The 21,746-nt window shown below is 45.5% G+C and overlaps 1 protein-coding gene across 1 annotated transcript; it reads right to left on the minus strand.

Moving 5' to 3' along the window:
• Positions 1 to 3,272: 3,272 nt before the first annotated feature.
• On the minus strand, positions 3,273 to 14,028 carry LOC129326992 (E3 ubiquitin-protein ligase TRIM58-like). The gene is made up of 6 exons (XM_054975352.1): positions 13,651 to 14,028; positions 11,373 to 11,474; positions 7,618 to 7,842; positions 6,378 to 6,400; positions 5,838 to 5,941; positions 3,273 to 4,817 (listed from the first exon to the last, which is right to left on the minus strand). The coding sequence occupies exons 1-6, from the start codon at positions 14,026 to 14,028 to the stop codon at positions 4,225 to 4,227; spliced, it is 1,425 nt and encodes a 474-aa protein (XP_054831327.1). The 3' UTR covers positions 3,273 to 4,224.
• Between the last annotated feature and the right edge of the window lie 7,718 nt (positions 14,029 to 21,746).

Raw genomic sequence — 21,746 nt, forward strand, 5'->3', positions numbered from 1 at the left:
TTAAATGTGACTGTGTTGTAGTGTCTGGGAAACTTTTCATGCCCAAATGTGTTAGATTTCTTGATATTGGAGGGGGGGTGGAGGTATGTGTCATCACATTTCCAAGCAGTTAGACAAATGTCTGCTTTGCTGCTCAGAAGGATGCATTACTTTTTTAAAAATTTCCCAGTCGAGATAAAGTGATTTGGAAATAAGCGCCTGATATTTGGTGGTGGAAAAGACCATTAAGGAATAGTTGATTTATGATGAACTCTGCTGGAATTTTCAAGACAAGAGACTAACAGAGGTGGTTTGCCATTGCCTGTCTCTGCATAGCAGGCTAAACCTGCTTAGCTTCTGAAATCTTGCCTGGTCTGTCTTGGGCAGGGCACCTGATATTTAGGGCTGCCATTTTTTTCTCTGGTAGCTCTCCTGTGCCTTTAACAGCTGGGTGAAAAGATGAAGTTCATAAGCATGTGATGCTTGTTGCAGCCTGCATATGGAGAAAATCTTTCACCAGTTAAATGTATGCTTCTCATATTAAATGAAGTCCCTTTTTAAAAGGTGTTGGGAGCCATAACTAATTTCACTGAGGCTGCTTCCATGTAATATTGATAAAGCTTAACTCATGTTAATTTCCTGCTGTTATTTATTTAATGCAGTACATTTTAATCCTACTTTTTCCTCCAAGAAACTCATAGTACCATATATTGTTCTCCCCTCCTCCTTTTTACTCTCTCAACAACTCTATGAGATAGGCAAGGTTGAGAGAGAGTGAATGGTCCAAGGTTACCCACAGATATTTATGCTATTACCATTATCACCATTAGCTATTGAGCTATTACCATTAGACATGGGCACGAACAAAAAAAAATTAATGAACCAGCGGTTCGTGGTTCGGTGCCGATGATGAACCCAAACGAGTGAACCGCAACGAACATTTCCTGTTGATGAACTGGTTCGAGGTTCATGGGTGTCAGAACAGCCCCCATTGGGACTTAGAGAGCCCATATTCCCAGGGAGTGTTTAGCAGGCTCTCTTCAAGCCAGCACCCAAGTTTGGTCAAGATTGCAATAGGGATCTTGGAGTTATACCCTCTCCAATCCAAGGCCCCCAGGAAACTCCCATTCAATACAATTAGAGCCACCAGTTGACGTTAGCCCAGTGTACAAGGGGTTGGCTGTCAGAACTGCCTATCATGGTTTGCAGGGATGAGACTGGAGTCCCCCTGGCTACAGAACACCCCCCTTCCCCCTCCCTTCTCCCAGGTGTCTTCTCCCATGTAACCAATTGTAACCAATTTGCAGCTCCATGGTTGGAAGGAAGACCTGCCGATCAAGGTAAGCTGGGTTTCGATTCGGGTTTCCAGGGCAACAGAAGGAGTGCAGACAGAGTTCAGGCATTCCCCCAGCTCAGTTTCCAAGGGAACTGATTGATGGTGCCTGGCTGTCTGGCTTCACGAACCGCGGGCAAACGCAATGAATCGGGCTTCTAACGAATGCTGGTTTGTTGGCAATGGACCCTCACGAACCACCAGTTCGCGAACAGACAATCAGGTGGTTCGTGAGTTTTTTTGGTTCATAATGCAGTTCGTGCCCATGTCTAATTACCATACCTTCCAATTCTATTTTCATAAGTGTAAATTAATACCTCCACCAATAGATGGCAGCATAGGCTGTTCATAATGCAGTTTGTAAATTTTCTAGTTACACAACAAATCTTTTCAGGCTGAATATTTAATTTAAAAGAGATGGGGTTATATTTCTGGTTGATAACATGGTCTTATCTACAGTTTGTATCAAATTTAACATTGGTAATGGAATGGAAGCAACTTCCCACCTATTCACCATGGCTGAATTCCCTCCCTAAGGAGCATTTTGTATTGATCTTTAATTGACCTTTAATTTGTCATTTGTGCCAGAATTTGATTCCTGTGAGTTGTTTTGGGGTTCAGAAGTTAGTGCTTTTTCACTCAAGGAGTAATTATATTGTGAAATTCACTGACAATAGGCATAGTGATGAGACCACCAGCATATATCACTTTAAAAGATTTTTAACTACGAGTCATGTCAAGAAGTAGTAAATCTCTGAATATCTATGCAAGGTGGCCTTTTGTTTACCCTCCAGGGCAACTAGTTGGCTACAACATAAAACAGGGTGCTGGACTAGATGGGACTACTGGACCGATCCAGTAGGAAACACTCTTAAATTCTTAATTATTAGTCAGAAAGTAGGACAATAGTTATACAACAATCGTTGTATAACATACTGTTATCTGCATTGTGCGTTGAGGATAAAGATGGACATAAGAAGAAGGAACTAAACATTTTCTCCTATTTTTTTCTTGTTGGTTCTTGATAATATAATAATAATAGCATTCAATTTATATGCCACACTTCAGGACAACTTAACACTCAGAGCATTTTACAAAGTGTGTTATTATCATCCTTACAACAATCACTCTGTGAAGTTGGTGGGGCTGAGACAGCTGTGATTGACCTAATGTCACCCAGGTGGCTTCAAGCAGTGGAGTGGGGAATCAAACCCAGTTCTCCAGACTACAGTCCCGCTGCTCTTAACTAGAGATGGGCACGAACCACAAAAAATCCGAACCATGTGGTTCGTGGTTCATGGGTTTCCACGAACCAGGAACCACGAACTCCCATGAACTGGGGCAAGTTCGCGAACCAGTTCGTGGTTTGTGGGGTTTAAATGCCCCTTTCTGGCTGCTTACCATCAGGGAAAGGGGCATTTGATTGTTTAAAGGGCCCTTTCCGGTAGGGCCCTTTAAACAGCCCACAAACCCCAGCCACAGCCCCCCACTCCAGCCCCCAGCTCCCCAGCCACAGCCCCACACGTACCTTGATTCACAGCTCCGGCCACCCTGCTGGCCCGCGGCCTCCTCCACCTCCTCCTGCGAGGGGCAGGAAGGCCGTTTTGGCCTCCTCCACCGCTGTGCAGGCCTGCAGAGCAACGGAGGAGGCTGAAAACAGCTTTCCCGCCCCTCAAATGGCTGCCGCGGCAGCCATTTGGCCGTTTAAAGGGCCCTGCTGCTTGTAAGCGGCAGGTCCCTTTAAACTATCAGCTGGCAGGTGGCGAGGAGGGGATCCAGCTGATAGTTTAAAGGGACCTTCTAAACTCCCCTCTATCTGGAGATCAGGGGGCGGGGCCACTGGCCATGTGACCATTTTCTCTTAAGGCAACCCACTGAGTTCCACCACCTCTTTTCCCAGAAAAAAAGCCCTGTCTGGAGGAAATTGTAATTGGAGAGTAGAAGGGTAGACACCTGACAATAAAATGAAACAGTCTGGTATATTTGGAAATTGTTACAGATAGGTAGGAAGGAGAGGTGAGCACTTCTGGTTGGGGGCCCTCACTATTGGTGCAATAATGTCACTTCTAGTGTGACCTGGAAGTGAAGTCTTTGTGCCCAGAGCAAGCCAACACTCTATTTTTTTTAAAAAGCTTAACTTATTAGTTCAAGAACATAAAAAAATTAAAAAGCAAACAGGAGAGAAAAAGAAAACAGAAAACAGCACTGGCTACAAAAATACTACCGGCAAATCTATACATAGGTGTCTATAGAATATTTCCAAATATCTAAATATAATTCCATGCACAGTTGCCTTCTATATGCAATAAGTCCAAATGTTGATAAGTTTATAAGGTCTTCTTCAATCCAGTGATTTACAGGAGGTGAGCTTTTGTCTTTCCAATGCTGAAGTATAAGTCTTTTTGCACCTGTAAGGGCACGGAGGGTCCATTTCCATTGACCATCGGTTAGATTCCAAGAGACAGGCAAGTAGTTTAAAAGTCCATTAACATCCTCAAAAATAAATGAGTTTTCTAACACAAAATTACTATGACTAATAGTTTCCTCTGAAAAGGGCTGACTAAACATGACCAAAGCATATGCTTAAGAGATGCATTTTGTGAATTACATTGCCAACAGTTAGACACTTTGCTAACTCTAACATTTGTCCCGAACTCTATGGTTTAGAGTTTGGGGTAAATGCTAGTGTGTCATCTGGCTGATCGCTCCCTCCTCATTTTGCCTGGGTATTTCCTCGTATCATCCCAGCTGAGAGGCAGTGAGTAACTAGAGCCAGGGGTCCCCCAACAAGAAACTGGCAAGCCTAGTAGGAAGAGATGCTAGCATAGCTGGTGAACAATGGGCCTCCTGTTAGCGTTTGAATTAAACTAGTTCATTGTGCAAGAAGCCTCATTTTGGTGCCTGGAGAAGCATCAGGGCTTTGTTCCTTGGACAGAGCTTTGATTCTTGCTTCTCATGATTTCCCTCTTTGGGCAGATAGACAAAGTGTATGCATTTTCCCCTTTGTGATAGCGGCATGGACTAAAGAAAGGCCGCAAAGGACTGTAAAAGGTCCCAATGTATGTGTAAATGTGGGTTTTCTCTGTCACATTATAAAATGAAACCTCGCCTTCCCCATAGTCCAGGAAGACCCCTACTCGAGTTGGCTTCATGCACAAAGAGAGAGGAATTGGGTGGGAAATCAGGGCCTTGTACTGATCGCCATTCCTAAGCCACAATCTCCAGAACCCAGTTTTGGGAGAAAACATGCTTCTCTGCCCCTTCCTGCTCACAGATTCCCTACAGACTCCCAGGTCCCACTCTGGGCTGTCCCCCACTTCCACTTCCCAGTAGTACCTCCCTGAGGTGAATCTCTCAGAGCCCAGAACCAGGACATAAGCATCAAATCTCTCAGGACTGTTGTCTCTGGGCAGCCCCTCCTGTGCCCCTCCATGTTTCACAGTCTTCCTGTTGTCAGACACAATAAGGCTGGGATGAGCTGTGGCTGGATCCACAGATACACCCACTAGAGAAGAGAGGGGAGGGAAGAGAGAGAGACAGTTCTGAGGACAGGAATCTGATGAGAAATGCAGACCAGGAAGGGATCCCAAAAGGGCATCTAACAGAAGAACAGAAGAGCCCTGCTGGATAAGTTCAAGAGTTTCTCTGGTCTAGCATGCAGGGCACAGAGGATAAATCCCACCCACCCCCTACTTACTAATCTTCTGAGGCGTACTTCCTCAAAGCATACCTCCCATTCCTCTCTCCTCCAGCAACACAAAGCTAAATCTGCTCAGCCATTTATACAGCTCTTCTAAAAATACCAGGGAAAGCATTTTTATATTTTCCCTTGCAATATATTTATATTTTCCCTTAGGAACTTGAGTTCTATCTTAATAGTCTTACCTGGCAAATTCCAAAGAGGTAGAAGCTAAAATGACAAAACTGAGGCTATTGTACTTTGATCACATCATGAGAAGACAAGATTCTCTGGAAAAGTCAATAATGGTAGGAAAAGTGGAAGGCAGTAGGAAAAGAGGAAGACCTAAAACTAGATGGCTTGACTCAATAAAAGAAGCCGCGTCCTCCAGTTTGCAGGATCTGAACAAGTCTGTTAATGATAGGACATTTTGGAGGTCTTTCATTCATAGGGTCGCCATAGATTGGAGGTGACTTGATGGCACATAACATACACAAAGCAAGTTACTCAGAAAGATAAATGTGAAAAATTTTATCTTGTGGGAGGAACAGACACATTTGGGACTTGACCTGGGGTATGCCTGCTGTGCTGCTCCTAAAACCGCTGCCCATCCTAGCAACTATTTCCTGTAAGAGCTAAGAAACAGCTATAGTGTTTTTTAAAAAAACCTTCTCCTTCCTAGGCTAAGGAGGAGGGTGCAGGATCTTTTGCTTTGTGCTGAGTTCCTGGGAAGCGGAAAGGGGCAGGGGAGCTGTGCTCGGCTGATCTTGCAAGGCAATGTGCAAAGAGCAGCGTGGGCAGGCTGGTCCTGTGAATCAGAAAATCCAGACCTCTCTGGGCACTTACCCTTGAACTTTGTTAAGATTTCAATAATGTCGATGCAAGGAATGTTATACACATACTTCAGTTCAGTGGGAACATCTGTTTCCTGCAATGTCACATTTTCACTCCTGGAAAAGTGAACCACAGTGTGAAATGTTACTGAACTATAACTGCTCAACTATTGGTTTGTGGCTCCCGAGGGCGGTGGGAGGCGAATGTGTCTAAACTGAAGTCAGATCCCATCATTAAATAAAATTATGGGAAACACAGGAAAATGCATAGTGCTATATAAATAAATCTGATGGCAAAAGTTGTGTTCTGAAGAATTTCCTGTTATAGGTGGGGACGAGAAAGAATACATGAGATATTGAGACACGAAGTAAATGCAAATGGGCAATACTTATGTTGGGGGGCAGGAGGACCAAGATTTGGGTAGAATGCATTGTGTGAAGCAGTATTTCTTGACAGTAATGCCACCCAGTTATAAATGTGCAGATTTCTAGATCGTTGTCTCATCTATTGGATGCTGTTGCATTTGCAAATGCGGTGAGATGAAATGATTACCTGCTTAATGCATTTTCCACATCCTAGGAAGCAGACAAATGGAAAGAGATGTTAATGGTTTTTTAAGGATTTTAATTTCCCCCACTTTTGTTTAACTGTCATTTGCTATACGCTATATGAGAACGTGTCCTATTTCCAGTTTTAAAATAGCTTAACTACTTTTTCTAAAATTCTCATCCATTTGAGTGTTGTTAAGGGATGATTCCCCTTGGGGACGATTCTCATTAGAGCTGTCATTGCTTTTCAGTAGCAACAAAACATCCACATGGCACTTTCCCACATGTTTTCCTTGACTCAGCCCCCACGGCTGCCATTTACCCTTGTGATCAATTTTTAAATTTAAGAATTGAAAATTGACATGTTGCTACAGTGTTATACCAGTCTCTTGCCATGATCAGCTAGCACATCTGAACTTCCAGATTTCATTAAAAATAAAGTCTCTAATCCTTCTCATATAAGGGATGTACCTTTCCTCCTATATCTCTGCAACAAAAAGGTCTACACTTTTTCAAAAAAATGAAAGTTGGAACTACACAGGAGCTAGTAGACTGTTATAGATTGTTATAATGATATATAGTGATATATAATGATATAGTGATTTAGCAACTGCCATTTTTTTAAAAAAGCCTCGCAAAGCTTTCCAGTGGTGGGGGAATGGACTGGCCATTGCAGAGGGTTGAGGCAAGGAAAATGGTGCCAGTGTGAGCGGGACCTTTAAAAATGCACATTTTCCTATTCACATGGTGTGCTTTGACTGCAGTCTTTCAAAACTGTATCAATCCAGGTTTGAGAAAAATTTCATCAACGCAGGGGGAAACCCTGAAAGTGTACAATTAAGGGACGACATCATACGGACGCTCCAAAAACACTAGCTCCTGTTTGCATGCCTAACAAGCAAAACCTCCGCATGGATTCACAGATCCAGATCCAACCATTTAAGAGATATCATGGGGGTACATATCCATGCACACCCCAACCAGGTTAAAGGTCCAACATGAATTTCCTGTCAAGTTTCTAATCTGAACATCATTCGCAAGACCAATATCCCATGGATATCTGGGGGGGGGGGAATTCTTTTAAAGTTGCGGGATTTCAGTCACACCTCCGTGCTTGGGAATGGGTGGCAGCATTTCATCTTTCATTAATGGACAACTCAACTGTATCCTGCACTCACACACAATTAAGTCCTATTGATTTCAGTGAGACTTACTCCCAAGTAAGTGCTGCAGCCTTCTCTCACCTTCAGAAGCTCAGCCGCTGGTTGCTGGCTCTTCTCCTTCACTTCTGTGACCAGCTGCTTCAGTGTGGAACTCTGCTTGGAGAGCCGCTCTAAATTTGAGTGAAGTCTCTTCAGGGTCTCTCGCTCCTCCTCCTTCAACCTCTTCAGGAGTCGCTGTTCTTCCTCAGACAGAAAGTTATATAGCTTGGTAAACTCACTCGCGATTCGCTGTTTCTGGCTGTGAACCTCCTCCTTCATCAGAGAAGGAGCAAAAGAATTCAACAGGACATCTAAGGGATTAGGCCCATTCACGGAGGAGGAGAGACCTAAAGAGCCCTTTAGTTATGATGCCCGAGTGCTAAATGAAGCCTCCACATTCAGAGGCAGTGTAGGGAGGACAGAAAATTGGGGAGATGGCATCTACCATAATACTACTTGTGGATTTTCTAGAAGCCTCTGAGGGCCAAACTACACAAGATGCTGGGCACGTGTTCTCTACCATGTCGGGTCACGCAAGTTTACCTGGGAAGTGTAGTATTACAAAGAACGGCTGCCCAATGCGATTCTCCACCAGGGAGAAGAACAATGGGAGGGATTCCCTCAGGTGCATGCAGGATGTGGCCCACAGAGCCAACGCCTCTCCACGCTGTGTGTCTTCTTTGTGTGCAAGAGGAGGAGGAGAAGGAGAAGCAGCAGCAGCAGCAGCAGCCACAGCCAGCCAGGGGAGGAGGCTCCGTTGCCAGCTGCTGGTCCTTCTTTCTCTCCCCTGCTTCCCCAGGGAAGCAGCTGATTCTCTGTTTCACTCTCTGGACCTTGTTTATTTGGTTTTTCACCCCCTTTTCCTCCCTGCCCTTATTTTGCTTTTACTTTCTTTTAAACCCCAAGCCAGCAAGAGGCTTTCTTCTGCCTTGGGGCAACGGCAGCAACACTCACAACACCTGGATCCGGTTGCCTTGCAACAAGCAGAGAGACATTTCCACCCCCTCCTTCCTACCTCTCCCCCCCTCCTCCAAAAGCAACAAATCCCCCCCATGGTGGAGAATTGCATCACGGATTCTCTCTTTCTCTCTTGCCTCTCTCTTGCCAAAAGCTGCCCTGTATCCCCCCACCCCAAGCTCCTGGAGGAAACCCCAAACCAAGAGCTTTTTGCAAGAAAAAGAGAGAATCCTTCTCATGGCTCTTCTCCTCAGCGGAGAATAACATTGAGCATGCGTTCTTTGTAATACTACACCGGGTAAACTTGCAGGACCCGCCACGTGGAGAACACGTGCCCAGGCGTCTCTTGTAGTTTCTTTCTGAGTGACTGCTATTGAAAGCAAAATGTTGGGCTAGAAGGATCCTGCAATGTTTTTCTCATGTTCTTATTTATTTATTCAGAAAATGATTATGCTGCCTTTACAGGAAACCTACTTACAAACTAAAACAAAATAAAAATAAAACATTCAAATTAATTCAAACCCAGCATTAAAAATAGGTCTTAAAAACAGACCACGGAGCAGCTTAACAGCTTTCAAACTAAAAACATGCTGAAGCGTTGTTAAAAGACCAACCCCTTAGTTAAAAGCCTGGACGAACAAAAACATTTTGACCTGCCACCTAAAAGAAAGCAGTGCTGGATCCAGGCAAGCCTCAAAGGGAAGAGCATTCCGCAGGTGTGGTGCCACTGCAGCTGGTTGCCACTTGCCTCACTTCTGAAGGCAGGGCACGGAAAGCAGAGCTTGTGAGGCAAATCTGAGCTGGTAGGCTGGGCAATATGTGACGAGGCAGTACTTCTAGTACCCTTGCCCCAAGCCATTTAGGGTTTTTTTTAGGTAAGAACCAGCACTTTGAATTGAACCCAGAAACAGATGGAGAGCTCATGGAGATCCTTCAGCACTGGTGTAATATAGTTCCCTGTATTCCACCCCTGACAATAGCCCAGTTGTTGCATTTAGGGTAAGTTAAAGTTCCCAGACTGTTTTCAAAGGCAGCCCCACATAAAGCACATTACAGTAATCGAACCTGGATGTAATCAGAGCATGGATGACTGCGGCCGGATCACGATTATTCCTCTGCTCATCCTAGTTCTAAGTTGATTTAGCAGCCCTCCTAGGGAACGGGCACGTGAGATGTCATGGTGTGCGACATTCACATCTCAATCTGTGCTTGAATGTATTAACCAGCATGATATCTGACACTGGATCTCATACTGCCATTCAGAACTTTTTCCTATAAGGTCAGTGTGGTGATGTCAGGCTAGGACCTGGGAGACCTGGCTTCAAAGCCCCATTCCGCCATGAAGCTCTCTACAAGGGCTTGGGCCAGTTTCTGTCTCTCTCTGCCTGACCTGAAACTGTTGCGAGGAAAAATGGGAAAAGGAGAACCAGCCAATTGCAAGTGTTACCTACAGTAGAAAAAGACAGTGTTTGTACAAGTTAAGAGTTTAGGGATGGGCGTAAAATACTCTGTATCTCCACCTTATCCTCTGGTAGCAGAGATGAAGTAGGGTGTGCCCATCCAAGATGCCCTGGACATGGGCATTGCATTTGGGTGTGTTCAAATGATTGTTCTATGAAGACATTGTTCTAGACAAGATGGCATCACCCATGAGCAACCATCCTCAGAAACCTATGTGCAAAGCACATAACTAAAGCTTTCTGGGGTTGACTGCAGAAGGCTCCTGCATCTTTCAGTGTTGTATAGTTGGGGAAATTCCACCAGGTGCAACTTCTCACTGCAGCAGTATTTGAGGGGAACATAAGAAGCTCCCTGATGGATCTGGTCAAGGACCAGTCAAACCCAGCGTCTTGTTCCCCACAGTGGCCAACCAGGAAATCCCCAGAAGGCCTGCAGCAAGGGTACAGGAAATCCCTCTGCTCCTTTCTCCTTCTCTCTTGGTAAACATGCTATTTGTGCAGTTCTCAAGTGCAATTCTCAGACCCATGAGGGACTGAATCTGGCGAACCTTCCCTCTAGTGTAAAAGACTGAAGCCAATGAGGGTGAACCTGCCTTTAGCTCAAGGCAGCCCCCCGACTACCCCCGGAGAGTCACTTAAGCCCCAGTCTGAGTATCTCCCAGGGGGAGATACACAGAAAGCTGTGTATCTTTTTTGGTGAACGGATTGCAGGCTTCCCATTCCCCTGGTGGAGGCAGGGGATACCTCCCGCCCCCCCTCCCCCACACCTCTTACCTGGCCAGCAGGGGGAAGAAAGATGCAAGAATGCAATTTGGGAGGAGAAGCCTGCATGCGCTCATTTTGTGACAGAAATGATGTCGAAGTGCATGTATGAGGTAAGTACCCCTGCATGCAACTGCCCCCCATTCTCCGGTTTGCCCCCCAGGGACCTGGCAACCCTAATGTATACTATTTCATTTAGATACTATGGGCCAAATCGCACAGCTGGAGGGGGGGGGAAGGGGAGCAGGCAGTGTGGCGATCTGCTGCACCGGTCTCCTGGGCAAGCTGTTTCCGAGGACTTGCCTCTTATCCTCGCTAGGGGCACATGAGAGCGTGCCTGTGCAGTGGAATCAAGGTGAGTCGTCAGAAACCCGCTTACTGAATTATGTTATAGGATTTGACATATTGTTATCCTCTCCAGACCTGGATGTTAGGCTCAAGTAGCTACAAATATATGTTTTCTAGCTCTCTCCCAGGCCCTTTTAGATGCTTGATGTGTCATGCAGTGGGTTCAGATTATCCTGTATGGTTTTTTAACGTCTTAACAACCCCGCAGGGAACCTGTTTTTTGCTTGCTTCAAGAAGCAGGAGCCAGTCCTTGGAGACTTGCAAAAGGACACTTGCCTTCCAGTCTGCTGTTTTCTTCCCTTCTTGGTATTGCAACTTCAGAGACGTATCCAGATGCTGCTGTAGCAGATAAGCAGCATGTTGCAGTTTTCCCTGGCAGGAAAGAAAAATGCATTCTTTATTTATCTGACTGATGAGAGCCAGCATGGTGCGGTGGACAGCTGGCATAGCAGACTAGGAGAAGCCTGCACTTTCCTGGCTTCTCTTGCGTAAACCTTTCCTTTCATTGCAAATAGCAGAGGGATGTTGTGGAGCTAATCTGTTCCATGATGGTCTGATTCCCTTCATGTTTGGCACGGCAAGACCCATGATTATCTGGAAGCCGGTGGCCAGTGTTGGGATTCCTAATATTATATTTGATGAGTTGTGCCTGCCACAGACAACCGTAGTTTCCAAAGCAAAAGGCATGGAAAAAGCATCGTTCTGGCAACAATGTTCTATTTCTTTCACTCCCACAACCATCCTGAAGCCATTGACCAATTTTGAGGCTCCTAACTTTATTTTCTGAGGAGTTATACCTGCCCCAATCGGACAGATGAACAGGCAGAGAGCCTTTTATTGTTAAAGATGACTGTCATCAAATATTCCATGATGCCAAGAATGCTGCTCTGCAGATGGCAGATTACCTTTTTCACTTCACTGGGGTATCACTTGTTTGCAACGGGAAAGGCTACTGGACCTGCAGCAGGGCAGGGCAAAGCTCCTCTGATCTACTCGCCACCACTCTAATTGCAGGCAGCTCAGAACAGGAAGCAGCGGTGAAGGTCACTTCCTTGTTGCTGTCCATGTTAAACTTTATAGCAATTCATTACTATTTTTTAAAAGTTTGTTTCAGTATTTCTCAGTAACAGATACCTTATTTATTTTTTGGTAATAATTCATCTTTTCTGTTGTGCTAATAAAATACTCAGCCATTGTTTAACAATATTTGACCAATTAACCACATCTTTCTTTGACTGTTGTAATGCCCAGTCCTTCCCCACAATTATTTCCACAAATAAACTAAATGAGAATTTTTTTTACTATATTTTTATATACTAGAGAGCAGGCATGGTTCAGTGGTTAGAATACTGGACTAGGATCTGGGAGACCTGTGTTTAAATCTCCAGCCTGCCATGGAAATTTGCTGAGTGACTTTGGGCCAGTTACACACACAGGCTAATCTACCTCACAGTGTTGTTTTGAGGCTAAGATGGAGAATTAAGTGAACTGCTGTGGGTCCTCCACTGTGGAAAAGGCAGGGTATAAATGGGTATAAATGGAATAATGTTGTACTTGATATATTTTTACATCATAAATTCATTCAGGGTGGCGTATGCAGCTCGCCCACTCCCATTTTTCCCTCATAACAATACTGTGAGGTAGTCTAGGCTTAGAGACCTGCAACTGAGCAAGACCACCCACTCCACAGCCAAACAGAGATATTCAAGATCTTCTTGGTCCTTCCACTTAGGGTTGCCAGCTCTAGAATGGGGAATTCCTGCAGAATTGGGGGCAGTGCCTTTGAGGGGGGGAATTCGGGAAGGGATTTCTAGTATAGTAGAGTTTGCCCTTGGAAGCTGCTGTTTTCTCAAGGAGAACTGATCTCTGTGGTCTGGAGATCTATTGTAATTCCAGGACAATTCTGGCCCCCACCTGGAGTTTGGCAATCCTAGGATTACTACATTCCCTTGGCTGAATTTAATACATTGCAAGAATAAATATACACATACATCACTCTGAATGTGAGTACATGCTTTTAAGGGTCAACCAATACATACTGAGGATAAATTATCATGAGAATGTACCCTTTGTACCAAGGAGGGGGAAATGCAATACAAACCAGTGCTGTGGTCGGCTGGTGAAACTAGCATATTTTCATACAATCTTAAAAACACAGATTTCTTTAAAAATGTTTTTCCTAGGATTTCTGATAGAGAAGTAGGCATTTATTCCACTATCAATACCAAACATGGCTGTTGGTCTTGGAAATAGGCTTGCCGGCTTCCAGGTGATAGCTGGAGATCTTGCAGAATTACAACTGGTCTCCAGGCAGGAGAGATCTGTTCCTCTGGAGAAAATGGCTGCTTTGAAAGGTGAACTCTATGGAATTATACCCCACTGAGGCCCCTCCCCTCCCCAAACCCCGCCCTCTTCAAGCTCCACCCCCAAAATCTCCAAGAATTTCCCAACCTGGACCCAGCAACCCTACTTGGAAATAATATAATTCATCAGCATTCAGCAAGGAGATTTTAAAAAAATATTTTCACCTCAGGGTAAAGTTTCCCACCTTGTACTCCTGGGCAGCATCTTCAGCAGGCACCACGGAGTGAGCAGCGTGGCTTTTGGATGCCCTGCAGGCCTCACAGATGGGGGCTCTCTCCTTGGTGCAGAACCAAGTCAGGGGCTCTCCATGTTCGTCACAGAGCCCCTTCTTCTCCTCACCCTCTTTCTCTCTCTTTCCCTCTGCCTCCCTCTTTGACTTGTCCTTATTCTTCAAGGAAGGTGGATTGGCGAGGGCTTCCTTCTTCAGGCTTGAAAAGCAGAAACGGCAGAATTTCAGGCCATCAATGATCACAGGAGTCTTGAAGGGCCCCTTGCAAAGGACACAGACAGGAGGCTTCCGGGCTTTTGTTTTAAGGGCTGGCTTGGAAGAAGCAGAAGCCATGGTTTCTTCACAGCGAGGCACTCCTAGGTTTCACTTTCCTGCTTCCTCAAGTCCTTTTAAAACACTGATTACTGGGAATGATGCCAGGCAATAAATGCTGTTGGGAGGGGTAGATCAATCATAACTTGTTCACAATATTGAACTAATACTGTGCTAGGGCTGCTGGGTAAAAATGGTAAAGTCCTTTTAGGCCTTGTTCAATGTGGCATTAAGAGGGTTTAGGGGAAGAAAAATAGGAAAACCCATTCCAATAAATCCCAGCAGCAATCACCAGAAAGATTTAATACACCCACCGACCAAAACCAGGGCTTGTTGTATGGAAGCACTTGGTAGGTTGTGCCCAGGGTTGCCAGGTCTAGGTTGGGAAATGCCTGGAGATTTGGGGGGTGGAGCCTGGAGAGGGTGGGGTTTGGGGAGGGGAGGGGCCTCTGAATGGTATAATACTATACAGTCCACTCTCCAAAGCAGCCATTTTCTCCAGGGGAATTGATCTCTGTCACATGGAGATCAGTTGTAATTCCGAGAGATCTCCAGCCACCACCTGGAGGCTGGCAACCTTAGTTGTGCCTAAGAGCCAAATGAGACATTTGCTTTTTTAGAGTTGGGTCTGGGTTTCCCACAGCCCCACAGTGCCTGTAGAGAATACCTATTAAAAAATAAAGCAGAACCTCTTTGGGCTCAGAACATTGCCATACGTGCAGCTGGGAGCAGAAGTGACAAAGCACAAGCAGGCAGTAGAAGGGTGTGAGTGCAGGAATCAGAGATGTGTGAGTAGGGAATCAGCAGCAGTGGACCCACAGAAGCCCCGGGGCATGGCAGCTGCCTCACCTCACTGTGTGCTGATGTTGGTCCTGGAGCCAACTCTCCAACAAAGCAAATGTCTAGTTTTGCCCTTTGCTATGGTTAGGAAGGAGGGTAAGGTGGCTTTCCTTGCTGGGAATCTCCCTTGGACCAAGAGTTCCCTGGAAAGCATCCTAGTAACTGGCTGCCACCACTCAGGGATGTCCTGAGAGCATCTAGGCTGACCCACCGAGAATATGCCTTTCCAGCAAAGTACTAGATCAATAACCAGCATGATGTAGTGGTTAGAGTGTTGGACTAGGATCTAGAAGGCCCAGGTTCAAATCCTCACTCTGCCATGGAAGCTTGCTGGGTGACCTTGGGCCAGTCACATCCTTTTAGCCTAACCTACCTCACAGGATTGTTGTAAGGATAAAATAGAGGAGGGGAAAGTGATGTCAGCTGTTTTGTGTCCCCATTGGGGAGAAAGGCAGGGTATAAATAAAGCAAATAAATAAATAAAACAAATAAACAAATAAATAACAAAGTAACAGGATGGAAGCACAGAAAATATCTTGTAGCAAGCTACGTAGCGCCCAGGCAACATAAGGAAGAGATACAGAGAAATATCCCAGAGAAATGTATTGTACTAAGGAAGGCCCCCCCCATATGTATTTATTTATTGCCTGCCTTTCTTACTGAGATCCAAGGAGGGTAACTTACACAGTGTAAGTTATATGAACAACAGCTAGGATATTCAATGAACAAATAGGGTATGGGTTGCAGCAGTTTGAAAATAAGCATAAATCTGAACAGAAATATAAATCTGAACACAGAGATGAAACAAACAGCCTTTGCCCTGCTGAGGCTTGGTTAATTCAGAATCTTAAGCAGCAATGGCAGCAGGGTAAAAGCTCCAGAAGGGGGAGACAGTCTGGCATGCCAGAGGTGGTAGACTGTGAGAGAATCCGTCCCCTCTGGAGCAATCTCCGCTGGCTCTGTCTTTTAAAACTATGCTTCCCAGCTAACATCTCCCAACATGTGAAGAACATGCATCAGAAGTATTTTATAGAGAGACTGTATAATACAAGCAGTAAAGTTGGTCTAATGCGAAAAGTTGACATTGAGGCTGTTTGCCTATAAAGCTTGGGGTGTCCACAACGAAATCCCTGCTTGCCATGAAACTCACAGGTGACCTTGGGCCAGTCACGAACTCTCAGCTGCACCTACCACACAGGGTTGTTCTGAGGATAAAATGGGGAGAGAACTGTGTCTGCCACTCTGAGGTCCTTGGAGGAAGGGATACCAATGTACTAAAACTACTAAGTATGTGTGACAGACGGTATGAAACTACTGATTATATCTGATGAAGTGGAGCTTTAGTCCACAAAACCTTATGCTAGAAGAAAAATTGCTAGTTTAAGATCCCATAAGGCTCCTGCTTATGTGATCCCAGTAATCATGCAGACTAATTAACAGAGCTCTGCTTATTTAATTAGCATTGCTAGTGTATTAGTGTTACAGGTAAGGGCAAAGCAGGCAATCCTCTGCCTACGATGTGGGGGGTCTTGCAGTAAAAGGTCAGAAGCTTAAAGGCTACAGAATGTTGGCGGAGGAAAAGGAATCCAGATGAAAACAGGTGTGTGCTTAGTTAGAACTAGGTGGATCTGAAAAGGTGCTTTTTCCTCCTCCTCCTCCACAGTTAAGACAGAAGCAGCCGCTGCCAGAGCAGGATCAAGTCAGCTGCTGAATAAATAGAAACAGAGCAAAGAGGGCCACAGCAGTGGCAGAGAGAAGGCAACATCCCTTTCTCTGGTGACCTCAGCCTGGGAACACTCCGGTGGCCGTGAAGAAGAGAAAGGTAACGGGAAGGAAGCCTTGCCCATCAGACTGTTACCAGCATCAGCTGGCTGTGAATGGCATGAAGTGCAAATTTAACATGGCCGTACCAGAATTAAAAGCATATAGCATAGTGTTATGTGTTTTTGTTGTTGTTTTTATACTACATATTTCAAAATCTTGTTTTAATGGTTTGTTGCCTTGAGGACCCTAAGCTGGGTGGAAAGGTGGCATAGAAAAGTGTTAAATATATTATTGGCTAATTAGGGTGGCCAACCTCCAGGTAGTGCCAGATCTCCTGGAATGACAACAAATCTCCAGCTGACAGAGATCAGTTCCCCTAGAGAAACGGCTGCTTTGGAGAGTGGACTCTATAGCATATACTCTGCTGAGTTTGTCCCTCTCCACAAACCACACCTTCTCCAGGCTCCACCTCTCAAATTTCCCGGAATTTTCAACATGGGGGCGACAATTCTAGTTGGCTTACAAGTGGGTGTACCCGGGCTTGGGCCATTGTGGCTTGCTTTCAAGAACACAAATCTCTCCCAACTTTTTGAAATGCTCTGCCTCATTTGCCAGTTTTCTGGGATGCTTCCTCCCTCTTACACTTTTTGGAAGGAGCAGAACACAGAAAACTTTCTCTTTTGGGGACATTGTCACATGTACATTAGCAAACAAGATCCCCAAAGGACAGCCACTCGCCGCTTACAGTTTTCTTTCTGGAACAAAAGTACCCGTGGCATAAAACAACCCCACAAAAATCAACTGGATATGAGATTGGGGAGGTGGGGGTTGCCATAAGGCATTTCAAAAAGTTGGGAGAGATTTGTGTTCTTGAAAGCAAGCCACAATGGCCCAAGCCCGGGTACACCCACTTGTAAGCCAACTAGAATTGTCGCCCCCATGTTGAAAATTCCGGGAAATTTTAATAAATAAAAATACATTTTTGGCCCCAAGTAATGGCATATATGTACCCACAGGCAGAGAATCCTCATGGGGAAAATTGGGGGGGGGGGGGAATGGCTTGGAATTATTTCCAGATACTCAGAATAAGCAAGGAAGGCTGGCTGTTTTTGCTCTGCCATGGAGCAAGCGATGAAAATCTTTTGGGGGGGGGAACTTTTACAGCTGGGAGTCTCCTACTCTCCTGGGTGAGCACTCATTATTTAGTTACTTTGTTTATACCTTGTTTTTTCCCCCAAAGGAGCTTAATTTGTTCTCGCTTCCATTTTGTCTGTAAAGTAGTGAGAGCAAGTGACTGGCTCAAAAGTTTACTCCAGAAAGTTTCTCTGACAAAGTGGGGATTCAAACGTGGGTCTCCTGGATCCAGGTCCAACACACTAACCACTACAACCACACTGGATTCCCCTTATAGGATTGCCGCCTTGTTTCTAGGCAGAGGCTCTGTGCTTTTTAACACCCGCCATCCAACCATCCGTAAGCAGGGAAATGACGATGCAAGGCGGTGCTGGTGAATTTCTGCTCAACGGGGCAGCTGTTAGAAGCCTTTGTCAAGAAAAGAAAAATCAAGTCATCAGACCAGACTTTAATTTCCAAACAGTCCCAGAGTATGGCTGGAAGGTATCTAGCACAGCCACCTTGGTGATACTGAGCAGATCTGAATTTGGTCAGCGCCTGGATATGAGACCACCCAGGAGCCCTTCTGTACTGCTTCAAGTTCCATAAGGGAACAGAGACAGAAAAAAAAATAATAAAAACCTGTAGTAGTAATATATTGAAATGACTGCAGGCTCTGCTGACACGAATTAGGATACAATTAGAGGACCCAGCGTCCTCGGAGACAACTCCAGGAGGCTGCAGCCGTTTAACCACTGGAATTCTCTTGCTTTAAAAATGCTGTGGAGGGGCCGATCCTGCTTGGAACGGTGGCATGGGGATGAGGGGACAAGGATTAGAAGGGGCTCCTTTCTCCCCGCTCCATGCCATTTTTCAAGAGCCCCACCTCCTTGTGACTGACTGGAAAACTGCCGATTCTAAGCTAAAATAGCTAAAACGGCTTAGTTTGGCTTTTGTTGACCATCACTCTCTCTCAAATACATCCCGATGACAGTGTGAGTCCCCCCCTCCCAATGCTAGCATTATTACTTATTTGAGGACATCCATGGCCCTTTAAGCAGTACACTTCCATATAAAGATTTTGTCACCTATAAATTCAACATTTACAGGGCCAGTAGTCTAACTCGGGTTCAGGGAAGGTCTTAGCCGATGGGCAACAAGTGCAGCTGACCCAAGCCCTCAGCCCACTTGATGGAGCCAGGAAAAAACCCAGCAGGCTTCCATGGTTCACGCCCATCCAGTCCAGGTCTTGGGCCACCTGCTTACAGTAACAGCCACTCCGGGGCTCAGACAGCTGGTTCAGCCGCATCCACTTGCACCAGGTTTGTTATAGGATCGGGCAGCTGGCTCCCACCTGGTTCATGTGGGACAAGGGCTTTCTTTGCTCGCCTGGAAAGAAGGGATAGTTGCAGTGATTTTGAGGTCCAACACTGGACTTTTGCCCAGTGCCCCAGAATTACTAAGACCGCTCCTGCTCAGGTTTAAGCAGCTTCATATGTTCAAATCTATTCAGGGGAGGAAGCGAAATATAATAAAAATCTTGTAGGAACTGAGAAAATAAGCCCCAAAAGCAATCCTGTGAGTTGGTCCTCAGGTTGTCAAATATCTTGGCAAGCACAGCTGCCTCCTGCACAGTGTTCTGGGCAGCAGTCCCACAGAGGTGCCGTTACAGCCAACATTCATCTGCGGTTCAGTGCCGCGCGGAATAGGATTTAGCTTGAAAGCTGCCATCTTGTTGCCTCTGAACAATGCAAAACCACGACAGGCTTAAGCTGAGCTGGGCCTTTTCGAGACCTGGAAGGAATTCTGGCCACCGTCAGATTAGCTTGCAGTAGTGACCAATGAATAAAGACTGTGAGGTCTGTGAGGTGGGGGAATCTGCTTATTCCTGCAGTATTTGATTTAGCTCAGTAGCACAAGTCACCTGCAGCTAAAGCTTTTTATTTAAAATATTTATAAATTCACCCTTTCCCAAATATTAAAACCCAAGGCCGAGGCTGAAAGCATCTCTAACTCTGCGGCTGCTTTTTGTGTTTAGTTCTGGCTTCTTTCAGACTTAACGTAGCTTTTCTCACCCTAACAGCAAGGCCAACCCTTTCCCCATTTCTACCACTATTCTGAAGCGGAGCCACCTGCTTCTGTTGAACGCCTAGTAAGACAAACGGCCTCTTTGACCAAAGGTGTGGTGATTTTCTCAGCCATCTCAAGAGTACATTGGGCAGGGATCAAACACACAAAGCAGTTAAGGCAGGGAAACTATTCTGGCTTTAGCTGTACCTTCTGTCAGGGCAATTAATAAGACAAATTCAGATTCCGTTTGTCACGCTGTCAAAAGCCTCACTCTCAGCTTTATGCCACTTTCTTTTCCCAGGCTTTACTTAACCTCTGGTCCCCATTTGACCACAGTATGATTTACCCTGAGTCAACCGAGATGAAATTAACTTAGCACCACCAATGGTAAATGATAACTTGCAGCACCTATTGAAAAAATGCCTAGGAAATTGAAAGTGACAGGCCTAACTAGATGGCCTAAATGCAAGAAGCCTTTAATGCTAACAGCTAAGTTGTCGGATGCTATCACAATGTTAGGCCCATGAACAGAACTGTGCTGTGGAATAAAACAGCTTGCTTGCCTTTTCCTGAAAACATTTTACTTTACAGCAGCAAGCAATGGTGTGTTCCTTGGAAACTGGATGGGGGGACAGAAAAGAGGATGTGTTGATTCCTGCACAATAAGCCAATACTCAGGAAATATCCCACACTGGGATGCTATGTGGCTGAAAAGCACAGTATGTGTGGCTCCTTTCCCAGCTTTCAAGGGGCACATTTCTCCTTAAAAAGGTGCACATAGCCAGAAATCCAAGTCCACAATGCAGTTAGCCAGCCGTGGCTTGCCATGTAGTAGCGGAGAGCTCTTTTCCTCTCATCATTTATCTCAGACAATGCTCTTGGGCTCATCTCCAGCCCACTGCTGGGTGCTTGGCCACCATTCCTTTCCCAGGGCACCCACCCCACAGGTTTTATGCTCTTGATTCCAACTTGAGTCCTATCTGACTGAACCCAGGTTCAGAATAGGTTCTTACCCTGCTCTTTGCACAGCAGTGACGGAGAGCATGCCAGTGTGCTGAAATGGTGGTCCCACTGATCACTCACAGGCCAATGATTGGGTCTGTACTTTCTTTGATTCTCTGGTGCTAGCAGATCAGGACGGGTTTCTTAGCTCACTGCCATGCTGCTCCACCCAAGGGGAGCCATTCTCATGGGCAGGGGGTTAGGGAACATGGGAGTGCAACCCTAAGTATAGGGCATGACTCTGCTTTGGATGGCACTATTAGTCACTACACAGCTTTTTGGAAACTCTCAGCTGCTCCTCCACTATGGGGGCTGGAATTCTTGATTTAGGGAGAATTGCACGATGCTCTGCCACTGGACAGATGTGCAGGGCTTTGTCTCCTCTCCCTTAAGTTTAATAAAAAGCGAAGGTGGTTGTTTTCCTTCCCGTTTATATCCAGAACATATTTTGCATTTCAGAGTGAAACCCCCCAGAAGATTTTCTCCTTCTTAGCAGCAGCAAGGAGCCCGAGGTCATGGAAGATGGTAATGCTTTTGCATCTATATTTTCTGTGGCACTACTAGAATTCATTAGTCATTTTGTGCCTGACAAGCTAATGCGAATAGAGGATATTCTCAGTTCCAAACCTGATAAATGAAAAGCAGCATTAAAAATGCCATTCCTCTGACCCCTGCCATTCCTTTAATACTGCTCCTTTTAACCTCAAGAGCAGGGCTTTTTTTCAGTGGGAATGTGGTGGAAAGGAGTTCCAGAACCTCTTGAAAATGGTCACATGGCTGGTGGCCCTGCCCCCTGATCTCCAGACAGAGGGGAGTTTAGCAGCGCGGAGGGCAATCTAAACTCCCCTGTCTGGAGATCAGGGGGCGGGGCCACCAGCCATGTGACCATTTTCTCCGAGGGCAACCCACTGAGTTCCACCACCACTTTTCCCAGAAAAAAGCCCTGCTCA

This window comes from Eublepharis macularius, chromosome 4 (genome assembly GCF_028583425.1).
Source record: "Eublepharis macularius isolate TG4126 chromosome 4, MPM_Emac_v1.0, whole genome shotgun sequence".
In the NCBI taxonomy this organism is placed as follows: domain Eukaryota; kingdom Metazoa; phylum Chordata; class Lepidosauria; order Squamata; family Eublepharidae; genus Eublepharis; species Eublepharis macularius.

Bases quoted from the DNA above. Each gene is read 5' to 3' on its own strand.
- LOC129326992 (XM_054975352.1), bottom strand. From the start codon at position 14,028: ATGGCTTCTGCTTCTTCCAAGCCAGCCCTTAAAACAAAAGCCCGGAAG. The intron at 11,475-13,650 runs GTGGGAAACTTT...CTTTCCTGCCAG, and splicing joins ATGCTGCCCAGGAGTACAAG to GGAAAACTGCAACATGCTGC. The intron at 7,843-11,372 runs GTCCTTTTGCAA...ATGAAGGAGGAG, and splicing joins CAGCAGACTGGAAGGCAAGT to GTTCACAGCCAGAAACAGCG.